Here is a 14,469-nt window from a genome sequence, read left to right as displayed (position 1 = left end):
TAACAGCCATACATGCTTGAGGTCTGGAGGATAAATATCCTCATAAAGTGTTTGCATTAAGTCAACCTCATATGCAGGAAAGGATTTTCTCAGCAAAGCACCCGCTCAGAAATCCTCTGTGTCATCTACACTACGGCCGGTATGTGCCTGTGAGCGACCTCGATGTACTGCTACAGACTGACACGAAACCACAGAAGTGCTCACATTCGGATGTATGTATGTATGCCAAAGTATGTGTGGGTCAGGACCCAGTGATAACTGAATCCAAGTCTCTGATGATGTGTGACGAAAGAATAAATGTCAGACAGAGCCTGTGCACGAGACATGTTGCAGGTCTGTATGTTCTTTCTATAAATACACTGATTTCTAATCTAATCAGTGTGTGTGTGTGTGTGAGTGTGAGTGTGAGTGTGAGTGTGAGTGTGAGTGTGAGTGTGAGTGCGTGTGTGTGTGAGTGTGAGAGTGTGTGTGCAGTCATCCTGTAGTTTTCTACCTTATCTTGACTGATGAGTTCCTGGTAAGGGATATGGGCAGGCAGATATGTGTGCAACAGGGCACAGAAAGCCAGACCATCACTCCAACTGCTGCTGAAGTTGGTCACGTCAATATTCTGTAAAAAGAGAAAAGAACGAGGCAAAGAGCAATGAAAAAAACCTTTATCTCACAAACAGTCAATATCACACACTGATGATGAGCTTAATGTGCCCATAAGTTGGGTAAGAGAGCTAACAGCCACAGGAAACAACCTGAAGATGTAAATGTAATCCTATATGTAGTTATATATATAGTTTCCTTTGGAGGATGTGAGGAGACTCTTCTTCTCAAACCCCACTTAAGCCTCTGATGGTCTCTCTGATCTTTCCTCTGGGTGAAGAATGTGCATAGCAGCACGTCCAGCCTGTTGTGTTTTTTTATGTGTGTACGAGCCACAGAGCGTCGCCACCTCATACACCGTATTCAGCACATTCAGGGTCTGATAGGAGTGGAGAGTTCAGAGGAAAGACTTCCTGCATGGCATGTTTGGCGTTTCAGAGTCCCTGTTGGATAGATATGTTATTTCCAGTATCTTCCTCTTTTCTCTTTCTCGTGAGCTTTGGGAATGGGGCTCACAGCCAGGGAGACTCTCCTGAGTCATGGCTATGTATCTGTGAGGATTCATACTTCTGCCCATTCACACGCTGAGCCTCGGAAAGTTCCAGCAGCTGATTCAGGTCCATCGAGTACAGGTGGAACTACTCACGGCTGTCTACCTTCGCCAAACAAATTGCAGTTTACATCCGTGTCGGTCCAGACATGTACCTAGAGAGTACTGTTACCGAGGAGTACAGGTACTTCTCTGTAACTATACTCTAAGATGTAGAGTATAAGATGAGAGAGCTTTGTCACATGGTGCAATGACAATCACCTGAAGATCAATAATAACAGAACAGGAGGCCCGCTGTCCTGGTTGTCAGCTGAGTGGAGGTTTCAAAGATAGGACATGTCATTTTCTGTACATATTGTGGAGCTCATTGAGGCAAATTTTTGATTTGTGATATGTGGATATATAGATAAAATTTATTTGACTTGACTTTGTTGAGCTGCTGTATGTCTGTTAGTGTGTAAGTTCGGCGAGAAAAACAAAAAACTCAGATTCAGATTCCTTGTATGCGTTCACGTTGATTCTGATTGAACAAAAAGTTGTAGCCATGATGGTAGTTTAGTTATGCAGCACCCTGCACTAATGCCAGGATGTAAATATAATGGGACAGAGACGACATCTCAGTGTTTTAATCAAGATAATGTCTGCGTATCAGAATAAACTCCATAAGCTGGTCTATAACCACATCCAATACAGGCATGAGGACATTAACCTGCATGTTCCCAAATTAATGAGAATGAGACGGACATACACACGTACAGATGGACAAACCACAAACATAATGCCTTTGGCCACGGCTGTCTCTGGTGTGGAGGCAGAAATTTTTTTTCATGCTTCTCTTTTTTCGTGATGCTTTTCATGATATGACAAAATATTGTGTGTGTGAGTTTTACATATAGTTTTAATGAGAGAACAAACTGTGGACTGGAGAACGGAGAAGGACATAATACAACAATCTTGTTCCAACAAATTAAATGTGCTTGAGACTTTTTAAAGGGAAATAGATGTTTTCTTTACAGCACTGCATTACATATCTTTAGGTACGTCTGTGTGTCTGTACACACAGCATTAGCCCTGGTGATTTACTGTTGCTCTAATCCAGCGGCCTTCAGTCCTGGTCCGAGGACCAGTGCTCTGCTGATTTTCATTCTATTAACCAGCGACTGATCCATACATGTGATGCCCGCTGAATGTAATTAACAACCTGATAGGATAGAAAAACAGCAGAACTCTGGGTCCTGAGGACAAGAGTGAAAAATCCCTGCAGTAATGAACATCCCCTGAGCTCTAAAGAACTATTGACAAATGTATTATTTCTGATTGCCTCCATTCGTCTGCTTTGACATTATGGATGCGAGCTACCTCTCCTCTTGAGTTCACAAACTGTGTGGCATGTGGGATTATTGCTGTGGAGATGACACAAACACACTAATGCAACTTGGCAGTTGTTGTGGTCACTGCTATGAAAATGTGCCTGCAGCTAAATGTGCTCTCTTTCTTATTTTCATCATTTCAGTCAGTCAGTCCACCAATTAGGTCCAGAATCAAATATCTCAGTATGGAATATGTAATGGATTGCCATGACATTTTGTAAAGACACTGGTGAGCCCCTGACTTTTTCACTAGTGCTCTAGAGTTAGTGACTGATGTTGGTTTTTAGATAAATAATGTACTGTGCAAAAGTCTTAGGCAGGTGTGAAGAAATGCTGTAAACTAAGAATGCTTTCAATAATAATATATATAATAATATAATAATAACTAATAATTAATTCTTTAGTTTTATCAATTTACAAAATGCAAAGTGAGTGACCAGAATAAAATGTAAATCAAATCAATATTTGGTGTGACCCACCTTTGCCTTCAAAACAGCATCAGTTCCTCCAGGTACACTTGCACACAGTCAGGGATTTTGTAGGATCAGATTCAGGCGTGTGATCAACCAGTTATACCAAACAGGTGCTAATGATCATCAGTTTCATAAACAGCTGTAGGAGGGTTAAAACCAGGTGAGGAACAGCCAAACTCTGGTGCCAAGGTGAGGTTGTGAAGACACAGAGCAGACTGGGGTTTCAACATGTGCTGCTCAAGCTCTTTTGAGGAAGCACAAAGAAATGGGCAACGTTGAGGACGGACCGTAGACGCAGTGGCCGGCCAAGGAAAATGAGTGCAGCGGATGACAGACACATTATGTTCATTTCCCTTCGAAATCAGAAGATGTCCAGCAGTGCCACCAGCTGAGAACCAGCAGAAACCAGTGGGACCAGGTACACCATCTACTGTCCAGAGAAGTCTGGCCAGAAGTGGTCTTCATGGAAGCCAAAAAGCCAAACATGGCCAAGGAACTGTGGTGCAGAAAAATGGCAGCAGGTGCTCTGGACCGATGAGTCAAATCTGAAATACTTGGCTGCAGCAGAAGGCGGTTTGTTCGCCGAAGAGCTGGAGAGCAGATCAATAATGAGTGTCTGCAGGCAACAGTGAAGCTGGAGGAGGTTCCTTACAAGTTTGGGGCTGCATTTCTGCCAATGGAGTTGGGATTAGGTCAGAGTTAATGGTGTCCTCGATGCTGAGAAATACAGGCAGATACTAATCCATCATCAGTACCATCAGGGAGGCGTCTGATTGGCCCCACATTTATTCTGCAGCAGGACAACGAGCCCAACATGCAGCCTATGTTGTTAGGAACTATCTTCAGCGTAAAGAAGAACAAGGAGTCCTGGAAGCGATGGTGTGGCCCCCACAGAGCCCTGAGCTCAACATCATCCAGTCTGTCTGGGACTGAATGAAGAGTTAGATTTTTGTTCCTTTGCTCACTTTGCATTTTGTAAACAATGACATTTTTTCTTACTTTACAGCATTTCTTCACACCTGACTAAAACTTTTGCACAGTACTGTACATCAACAGCTGTTGGATGAATTGCTATGAGCTTTTGATAGATAGAAATTCTTCTAAACTGTGATCACCAGGTCAGAATTTCAGTTTTTCCACTACTTCCCATACTCCCATCATCCTCAGCTGTACAAGAGGTTTAGAGCTGATTAGAAACTGTTAGCATGCTAACACGCCAAACTAAGATGATAAACCTTTTAAGATCATGTGTGAGCACTGTCATTGTGAGCACGTTAGCATGCTGATGTTAGCACTTAGCCTTATGGAGCTACAAGCATGCCAGTAGACACGTCTTGATTTTAATTAACATACAGTGAATAACTATGTTACTATTAGTCATCTCCATCAATCTCCATCAATGTGAGACTGACATTTTGAATATTCCTAACAGCAGGCTAATGTTGCAATACTAAAACAATTTGAGTTAAAAAAAAGTGTTGCCAATCATTGTTCAACTTGAGTCATCAGGGAAAGCCACCATGCATCACAATGGGATCTGAAGGAGCAGCTGCTTCATTTGAATGAGGCCAAACAGGATGCATAACCTGGGCTCAGGCTTTGTTCACATTCACTGTTATTTATCATGAAATACAGTCAGTCCGTGTGTGATCGAGAATCATCTAATCAGTCCCATTAGCTTGTAATCCTCATAAAGGAATCAATCATCAAAACAATCAAACATATTTTCAAAAAACTCCTTATTACATACTGTAATAACCTCTTTACTACAACTCAGCACCTACTATCAATTAACATCAACATTTTACATCACTCAGAATGAGCTCTTCTCTGCAAATAACATTTAGGTCATCTAATGTTTCTCCCACAGGCTTTGAAGGTATAACAGAGGCTGAAAGTGTCTTTGGATGCATGAGTCTCCTCCTCATCAGTCACTGCCTGTCTATTATGTCTGGAGGGCAGACCTGTGCAGTCATGTCAGCTCACATTCCTCTCATACCTCCCCCCTTCTCTCTCTAAGCTGGTTCAGCCGCACCACTAGTAGCACTGTGTGTGTGAGTGTGTGTGTGTGTGTGTGTGTGTGTGTGTGTGTGTGTGTGTGTGCACGATGTATGTGAAGACACACACACTCACACTGACTGGGACTGATAGGGGGTTAGTTAGACCCCCTAGACCAAGATATACAAACACAAATAAGCCGATAGGAGAGGTTGCACAGGGCAGTTTGTGTTTGTTTGTGAGAGCGTACGTGTGGGTGTTGGAGTGATTTGAGGAGAATGTCCAAATCCAGACTAGGGCAGGTAGGTATGATCGAGTTCAGGCTGGGAGTGGGAGAGGAAAGGGGCCGAAGGGAGGTGGGGGGTTGGTTCGTTCAGGGTAAAAAGAGGGAGAGGCATGAATGCTAAAACAGCAGTGGACAACAACAGCTCTCTGGGAGCCGGCTCAGAAAAGCAAACACAGCATCAAGCGACAGGAAGCGTCTCGCTCGGCACAAAAGGCCGAGCCATCGCTTTTTAGGGCTCAGAAAAAGAGAGTATGAGAGAGAAGCAGGGGCAGAGAGAGGACTGAACAGAGGCGGAAAAGAGAGAACGTCAAGTTGATCTGTGTGTATTTCCTTTAATCTGCCCCAAAGTGGAAAGCAAGTAAGATCTATGACGGCAGCAATAGTCAAATTAGGGGGGAAAATGTTCCAAAGTTCAGACATGTCACACATACTCCTGGAGAATGGTCCCATGCTGCAGCACTGATTCACATACTTTTAATTATGCAGTTTTTAAAAAGGCACAACTTATTTGAAATATCCTGCCAATGCGGAAAAAACATTTGCAGCTACTACAGAAACTGCTGTAAGTGGAAACACTGATGGAAAATTGGTCAATTTATTGTAGATTCAATCTAAAATGTTTACTTTTTACATTGTGCACAAAAGATAACCTGTGGCTAGATAATGACTATTTATTACTAGTGAGCCAGAGAAGAGTGAAAAATGTTCCTCAAATAAGTTGCTTTGTGGGACCAACAGTCGGAAATATTAAACATTAAAGGCCAAAGCCATGTCACATCCAGCCGGGACAACATATCCTCTCCACTAAACCATTTACAGGTGCAATTCACAGGCGAGCTGGACATGAGCCAGGCACTAAACATCACACAGACAGCGGTCTAACAATGTGTGCAGCAGAAGTGTTTGCTATGTGCTGCTATGTGTGAATGCTATAGGACCGGTGTCACATCCAGGAACATGGAGTCAAGCCCCTGATGATTCTTGATACCCAAATGCCAATTTGCTGTTACAGCAATATTCAAGATCAGAAAAAAAAGCACAATGCATCACACTGCAGATGCACACACACACATATGCACGCATAGTTTGTTAAAAAGCCATCAGTCTCAAGGCTGAACGCAGGAGACATCAAGCCTGAGGAAGTCGTCTGACTGATGAGCTAGTCGCAGTATATTTGTCTCTACCTCACCTCAAGTTGGGCAACAAGAAGACAAACAACCACGGATGACATGTGAGAAAGAAGAAGATGAGGAGAAAAAGTTTGAATTGGAGGGACAAAGAGAGAGAGACAAAGAAGGGGGGGTTGCCCTAATGTAGCTTGCAATGAATCATAGTCATGAGCAATGACAGAGGCAGGCGGGCTGATAGAGATAAAGACAGAGCAACTGGGAAGGTCACAGAGCTGGTGGAGCTCCATACACCATTTAACGGAGGATAAAGAGTCAACGAGGGCACACGGGTCAGCTGTACCCATGATTTATGATGCACCTACCTTTGATTGAAAATGTTCACCTATCTGATAACAACACAGTCTGTATGAATATTCTGGTTATATAAAAGAGATTTTGATTACTATAGTCTAACTCCATTGTTAATAAAATGGTACTGACTCTCTTCAAGTATTCACATGTAATCTACTCACATGAGCTATGATCCCCTTTAAAGTTGTGGTGTGTGTGTCAATCATTCGGCTAAATCACAAGGTAATGTCACTCCTCACTATCTAAAATATTCTTTACACACAACCATAACCGTACCACCGATTTTATTTTCACTTTTGGACTCAATATGGACTTCAAATTTTAACCACTGGATTGTCTTCAAAGTGGTTTTAATTTGTTAACTCTTAATAGCTTCCCCCTGCCTCAAAGAAGAACTATAGCTCAACATTTAACCCAGACGTCGTTTAGTATTTACAGTTATTGATGATTTGAAAAATAAAAAACTATACGTTAGGACATTTATTTTAGCTGGAGTGACCCTCAACTGTTACTTGTAGTCATTTTACACTGATGGTCTCAGCACTATTACTGGTAATCCGACATTATTAGAGCTTACAGTAATGCTCCCTTTTTGAACTCCTACTTTCTTCCCCTCCTCGATGTCTGACCTCCATTCCACACTCGCATGGGGGTCCATTCCTGTCTCCTCAATAGCTTTGTGTGTGCGTGTGAGTTTCCCAGACGAAGCCGGATGAGCTGTGCTCTGTCAGGCCCAGCTGAGGTTCAGAGCCTTTGCTCATTGTTCCCATCTTGAACAAACAGCACATTTATTTTTGTTTGGCTTCTAATTGAGAAAAAAAAAGTTTAAAAAAGTGTCCGGAGTTGTCCTAAATTAAGACATCAAAGCACCCGATAAATATACAGCAGGAGGCGTTTTCCAACAGAGCAGACGTTCAGGCAAGCCTTTGCTTGTTGAACGTAACCTACATTGTCTATAAATCACCACTTTTTAAAACCTTTGAATACAAGATGACAGCTTTGACAGGATTAACGGTGTGCGTCAAATGTTTTGACACTAACATTTTGTTTGATTGATTGTTTGTTCGCTTACACTTGTTTATTTCAGTGAACTTTGTAAAGCACTATGAGACACTCTGTTGTGATATTGGGCTATACAAATAAAATTGAATTGAATTGAACATTTTTAAGATTCTAAGATTTTTTTTTTTGTGATTTTGTGAGTGAAATGTGCTTGCTTTGGGATCACAATGTCATGTAGTCTGGTTGCTGTTCAACCACAATGTCCAATCAAACACTACAAAGCCTTTGAGATGGAGAGCAGGATGACGTCCTGTTTCAGGCTGCACAGCAACGTGCTCATGTGAGCCAGCTCTTACAAACTTCCTTGAAAACCAATGTAACCAATGTGCTGTATAAAAGCAGTCTTGTGTTTCAAGCCTGTGTCCAGTCCAGCGCGGACGTGCACAGGATCGCTGGTGAATACTAATTTCCTGTGAGAGGCCCCTTCAGTCTATGCCATAGTCAATCAGAGCCAGCTTAAGGTCTTCACTAATCGATCTGTGCTTCCCAGAATCTGACATTTGAGGTGTGAGACAGAGCGTGTCTGGGCTCACATGTCACCCTCTGCTCAGAGTTCAGCACAGGTCTAGTGTGTCGCTGCTCTCTGGACCTCTGTGATACTGGGGTAAGGAGGCAGCTGGAAGGTAAAGACTCCCCTTCACACACCACATTCTCCCTCAGGGCTTTAAGGGCTCTTCTCTATGGTGACAGCACGGCCACCCTACTCTTGTGTGTGTGTGTGCGTGTGTGTGTGTTGACATGCATGCTGTTTGGCATGTTTTCCATCTTCTTTCCCTAGCTGTGTTTGCTGTCACAGCCTGTCCACAGACAACATCCATATGGCAGACACACGTCCATACATAGACACACGTACACCTGCAGCTCGACTGCATGCATGATTTAAGGCACGTAGGCCATGGTTACTGCTTTCATCATGGTTTCTTTCCTGGTCACCTACATGCATGAACAAAGCAGAAAAGCGTGCATTGGCAAAACCACACGTAACTAGACATAAAGTAATTAAGGTAAGATGAAGCTTAATTTTAATTTTTAAATACACAAGACTCTACACTGTGGTCCAATTTCGTCTTCTTTCTCTCATCTCTTTATAGGTCGCAGTGAACAGCCCAAATGTGACATCAGGCTTTGTGTGCAGCTATAATAACACAGCTACTTGCACCTAAACATCAAATCATCTCCCAGCATGCTTGCAATAGCTCCCATTTTCTGTTTCACTTTAATTACGCTGCTGTCCCCCGACAATAGGACTGTAATAACAACTGGCACGAGGCTGACACTCCCTTCGGCTTTGTCCCCGTCTCACACAGCAGCTTTTCTGGCAGCGCGCTGGCAGATGAGCATGATATAAGAGGCTGTTTCTGACTCCACCGGTTGGAAACAGAGAGAGGGTGGAAAGTGAACAGTGATGGTCAAAGCTGCCTCTTCAAAGTGACCGTTAATTATGTAGCCTGAAGAGGCCGAGCATAAATTACAACAGGGTGACTCTATACTAAAGTGCCAATTAGTGTCGAGTTATTACCTCTCTGACCTTAGTCCATGGCAGGGAGGAGAGGGACTGCAAAGTGCATGTAGATGTATCGATGAAGCTAAACCTCACTAACCTTTATCAGAACAGAAAGCCTGACGGAGAGAAAGAAAGACAAAGCAGGCAATCTGGATGTGGTTGTATTTCGAGCGCTCGTCATAGTCTCTGGGCCTCTGCTGTCTTGGAGCTGCAATCTGTGTGACATATCAGTCCCTCTCTGGGTATCTGGCGCGTAATTAGTGGCATCAATGTGGACAGAGGCCTCGTAGCACAGACCTTTCACAGGATCTATGAACACGTCCGCTGACAGTAACCTTTTCCCTCAGCTCACCATGACGCTCAAGCGGGGGCTAGTGGTCACATATGTTCTGTTGAAGAGCAGCCAACTGGACGTCGCTTATTGCAAAGCATAAACACCACGCGTCAGACACGCAAGCATACAGCATGTAGCCATGCTTCGTAGAAAACAGAAGTCCCTATGGAAGGTAGTGGAATTCAGCAGAAAAAGGAAAAAGCTGGGGTTTGTGTATCTCTGCTGAGAAACCAAAGTCAATATACAAGCAAATACAAGCATAAAATATCATGGAGAACACTGGTGTCGGCTGGAAACAGATGTTCATCAGATAAGCAAGTAGATCAAATGCCCTTACATTCACACCTGTTCTAAAAATAGAATACTTTGAGGCTACCTGCCTAATAGTCTGTGAATGGATCTAATTACAGGTCAGGCACATGGCGCACATGGGGAGAACACACAAACATGAAGGATCACAGCTCGAATCAAGAACAGCTACTCCAGGAGGGGACTGATTATGCCACAGACTGAAACACTCCTTGTAGCCAAATCGTCTTACTGCATTCCTGATACTTGCATATAATCACACTGTGTTGCTAAGCCCTTTGTGCGAGGGGATCATACGTTCCATAGCTAAATAGAAATGAGGCTCTTTTAAAGGTTTCATGTTGTTGGATACAACTGCCCTCAACTGAACTACTGCAACGTCCATTTTGGTTACTATTTAACAGTCCATTGAAATTCAAGCAGCGGTGCAGAGTAACTACGCACATTTACTCAAGTACTATACTTAAGCATAATTTGTGCTCAACGTGAGTATTTTTATGTTCGATTCCACTCCACAACAATACGTTTCAGAGGAAAATATTTCACTACATTTACTCAATGGCTACGGCTGCTAGTTTACTACTTTGCAGATTAAGATTTTAAATGCAAAACATATGATAAAGAAATAAAATATGATACATGTTTGCAGCTTTAGCTATAAACCCAATATGTCATCACTTGTTAAAAATCCCCTCCGCTGTGACCAGCTGCAGCTTCCACAGCAGGGAGAGGTATGGGGTCTTCCTCTGAGGGTAAAGTGCCTGAAGACAGTAGACCTCTAGACTTTACTTAGTCTTCTAATCCCTTTTAATATCTTGTTTTTATAAACTTGGATTTGTACAGTGGAAACATTTGCTGTGCAGTAGTTTTTGTTTTGCATGAGCTGCATTACTTTCTAATCAAACAGTGAAGTCTTATGAAAGCGTTTTTCTTCCTCTGTCTAATGACCTAACTTCTTGTTAGTAGCTGTCTCAGTTCTCATTTGTTCATTTTCTGTGTAGCACTTTGAGTTGAAAAGTTCGTAAATGAATCGTTCTTTTTTTCCATGAGCACCCAGCTGGTGGTGGATGTGGCTCCTGAACTAGTCACCTTCCAGTAACCTCCTGCTGTCCAAGATCCATATCAAACAAAAGAGTGTCAGTCTAAACATCTGAGCCAGCCAGTCTGTATACAGGTCCAGCACCTAATCAGACTCTGTCTGTTTCTTTGCATCTGCTCAGATATTTCCATCACAGAGGATCTGTTGTGTGTCTTTTACCAGCACACATGCCCTGTGACCATCAAACACCCAACCTCAGATGCAGGCAGGGTGACTCAAAGTACACAGTACCTGAGAAATAGGAACTATTGATCTGACAACTCATCCAATTACTCTAACTACTTACTATTTATCACTGGGATAGCTGGGTCTATTTTTAGCAGTTATCATCATCATGTTATGTCTTTTCACACTAGGTTAAGCCTAGCCTAGATACACGCTATCAGACTGGCCCTAAACAGGACAGACACATCATCATCTATGTTTGTAGCAACAATTCATCTTTTATCAGAATGCTGTGAGTGTTGAAATGACTCCTAGACTTTGCAGGCTGGGACCAGTTTGCCTAGTGGTAAGAGTTTTAGCATTAGCTAGCTGGCATGCTGGCACACAATCACGATGATTACATGGGCAAATCTCTAATCCTACTGGGTTTAATGGGCTCCTTAAACTGGGTATTAAGGGGAGCAGCTAAGCCAGGTGATTGTCAGCACTTGGCTCCATGGACACCGGGAACACAGGTGGGGACACAACACAATAACAATGCATAAACAAATGCACATGCATGAAAACAAGGAGGGCTGTATGAATATACACGCATGTATCAATCCAGTGTGTCTCTGACACTGAGTGCTTTGCTTCATTGTTTCCATTACATCTTCATATCCCCAGTGAGGTGGCAGGTGGCCGAGTGGTGAGTCTGCAAACACAGTCTAACACCTCAGAGATGGCTGAAAAGGGCACAGATAGACCAATACTGCGTCTGTGCAATAGAAAATGGGGTCGGAGGGGTGGGCTGAAGAGTGTGAGGAGGGTGTGAAAGTCAATGGAGCCTGTCTTGTATTTGAGAGAGGTCTCTGGCATGTGATCCCTACCGGATAGCCTTCTGTTTTCTTCTGGCACCACTTCAGTAGAGCGTTTCTCTTAGATCCTCCGTACTCCCGCGCCAGTGCAGCCAAGGGGTCCTTTCGTTCCACACTGTCACCAGGGAAACACAGACCTCAATCACTCAGAGAGAGGACGGGGGGGGGGGCAGTTACAGCAGTTACAGCATGTCATTTGGAGCATGAGAAGTGTGGGAAGAGTGGTGGTTGATCACTCCCCACAATACTGTTATCATCTTTATATTCTTCTCTTCCTAATGAAGAGGCAAAACTGTTTGCTCAGATGGAAGGAAAGTAAGAAAGGAAAATAATTTCAACATGACTGAAACTAGTTCATAAGAGGCCCTAATGTAAAAACCCATGATTCTTACTCTGTTATTTGATCTCGAATGATGATGGATTGAAGATAAGATCACGGTATATTTGCGTCACAGTTCAGAAGAGCGGGCTCATGATTACTCTGGACTGAAGCCAACTATATGCAGCAGTGTTCAGTCTGGCTGGAAGTGTGGGATGTAAAGCTTTAGCAGTCCTTCTTTGACCTCCCTTCTGTCAAATGTTTATATACACAGTATACTGATTGCACTATCATAAGACACTAGGAAGAGACAACAGATATAGAAATGTACATAATAAGAAGTGGTACAGATTGGTCAAATGCCTATCTGCAGGATTACTCCAAGGGTCTGCTCCCTTGGGTGTGCGCTGAGGCCATGGGAAGACCATGGGACACGGTCATTGCTCTGAGCATGGTAAACATTTCACACGTCACAGCAGCTCAGCTGTTAAATTCATTATTTCTCTGCTTTTGGACCATAAGGCTAGAAGCAGCAAGGATCTGCCCAAACAAATACTGCAGAGGCGGAGTGTTTTTATCAGCATTGATACAGCAGCTATATCGTTACCCTCTTTGAGACAGTGAACCTGTGTGCATGCCTGGTTGAAGCTGAGGTTGTTGTTCAGTGTGATAGTTGACTTCTGGTCATTTTGGTGTGTGCACAGGCAGGAGTGGCATGTGTAGTAAAATGACAGCCAGTAATGCAACAAGTCAGAAAGTGGCAGCATGTTTGTTTAATATCTGTCTCTTCCCTTTCAGATAAGCCAACACTCCACACCCTGTGTTAAAGCCCTTTATGCCACATCAGTACAGTTGGCTATGAAAGTTGGTCAAGTCCAAACTCTCTCAGCTGGGACTTAAATACTTAAAACTGAATCACAGTACCTACAGGGTTGCTAGTTAACAGTTACATTAACACCAAACCCCTAAATGAAAAAAGTGCACAACTGATTCAAGTCACTACTCCACACAAAGTCCATCTCAACCTGTCTAACCTCTACTACCCTCTTCTGGATTCTTAAGTTGTTGTTTTTTTTAATATAAAATTTGTAGTAAGAGCATTTTAACATTTCAGAGACAAGTGGAGTTACAGGTTCTCAGTCCAACAGAAGGAGTTTCTGCTTCTTCTTCTATTAAATGAGGGTTACAAATTCAGAAGCTGGCTTCACAATTTCTGTCTTGGTCCTGTGAATAACAGCAAACCATCATTTTGTTTGAAGAGACGTAATTATATAGACTGAAGTTTACTTCTAGTTGTTTGCAAAGTCAGGGAAGAGGTTAAAGTGAACCTGTGCAGCTAAACAAGTGGTGAATTATCAGACAACATCGTTTGGTTAAGCCAACCTGAGCTTGCTGTTTCCTCGGTTGCAGCTGAAGGACGCTGTGCGGCTGCTGAAGGAGGCTGGGGTTTTGATTACAGATTCCAGAGAGGGGCTCTTCCTCATTAGGCTCGTTGGTTTCAGGTCTTCCCCGCAGCCCGACAGCTTATCTGGAGGAGTGAAGGGTGCAGGAACGAGAGGGATCATAATATACTATAGTATGAGTAGAGCAGGACTGCAACAAAAGAGTTAGTAGGATATAAACATGTGAGGCAGGGATATGAGAAGAAAAATAGAACAAATGGAAAGCAAATTGATACAGGTAACTGTAGCGTGACTGTAGCGTGACTGTAGCGTAACTGTAGCGGGACTGTAGCGTAACTGTAGCGGGACTGCAGCGTGACTGTAGCGTGACTGTAGCATCACTGTAGCGTAACTGTAGCGTGACTGTAGCGTGACTGTAACGTAACTGTAGCGTAACTGCAGCGTGACTGTAGCGTGACTGTAACGTGACTGTAGCGTGACTGTAACGTGACTGTAGCATGACTGTAGCGGGACTGCAGCGTGAATGCAGCGTAACTGTAGCATAACTGTAGCGTAACTGTAGCGTGACTGCAGCGTGAATGTAGCGTAACTGTAGCGTAACTGTAGCGTGACTGTAGCGTGACTGTAGCGTAACTGTAGCGTGACTGTAGCGTAACTGTAGCGGG

General features: G+C 43.2%; 1 protein-coding gene across 1 annotated transcript in view; it reads right to left on the bottom strand.

Moving 5' to 3' along the window:
- specc1 (sperm antigen with calponin homology and coiled-coil domains 1) overlaps window positions 1–14,469 on the bottom strand; it is a 68,625-nt gene that overhangs the window by 4,968 nt on the left and 49,188 nt on the right. Inside the window, exons 11-13 of the mRNA XM_070843382.1 lie at window positions 13,785–13,929; window positions 12,095–12,197; window positions 494–610 (exon numbers count right to left, since the gene is read on the bottom strand). Coding sequence (XP_070699483.1) covers window positions 494–610; window positions 12,095–12,197; window positions 13,785–13,929 — 365 coding nt within the window. The remainder of the gene's footprint in view (window positions 1–493; window positions 611–12,094; window positions 12,198–13,784; window positions 13,930–14,469) is intronic.

The sequence above is a fragment of the Pempheris klunzingeri genome, chromosome 14, assembly GCF_042242105.1.
Source record: "Pempheris klunzingeri isolate RE-2024b chromosome 14, fPemKlu1.hap1, whole genome shotgun sequence".
NCBI classification, from domain to species: Eukaryota; Metazoa; Chordata; class Actinopteri; order Acropomatiformes; family Pempheridae; genus Pempheris; species Pempheris klunzingeri.
The sequence above is the reverse complement of the archived record's forward strand: the minus strand, read 5'-3'. Positions and strand labels throughout refer to the sequence as shown.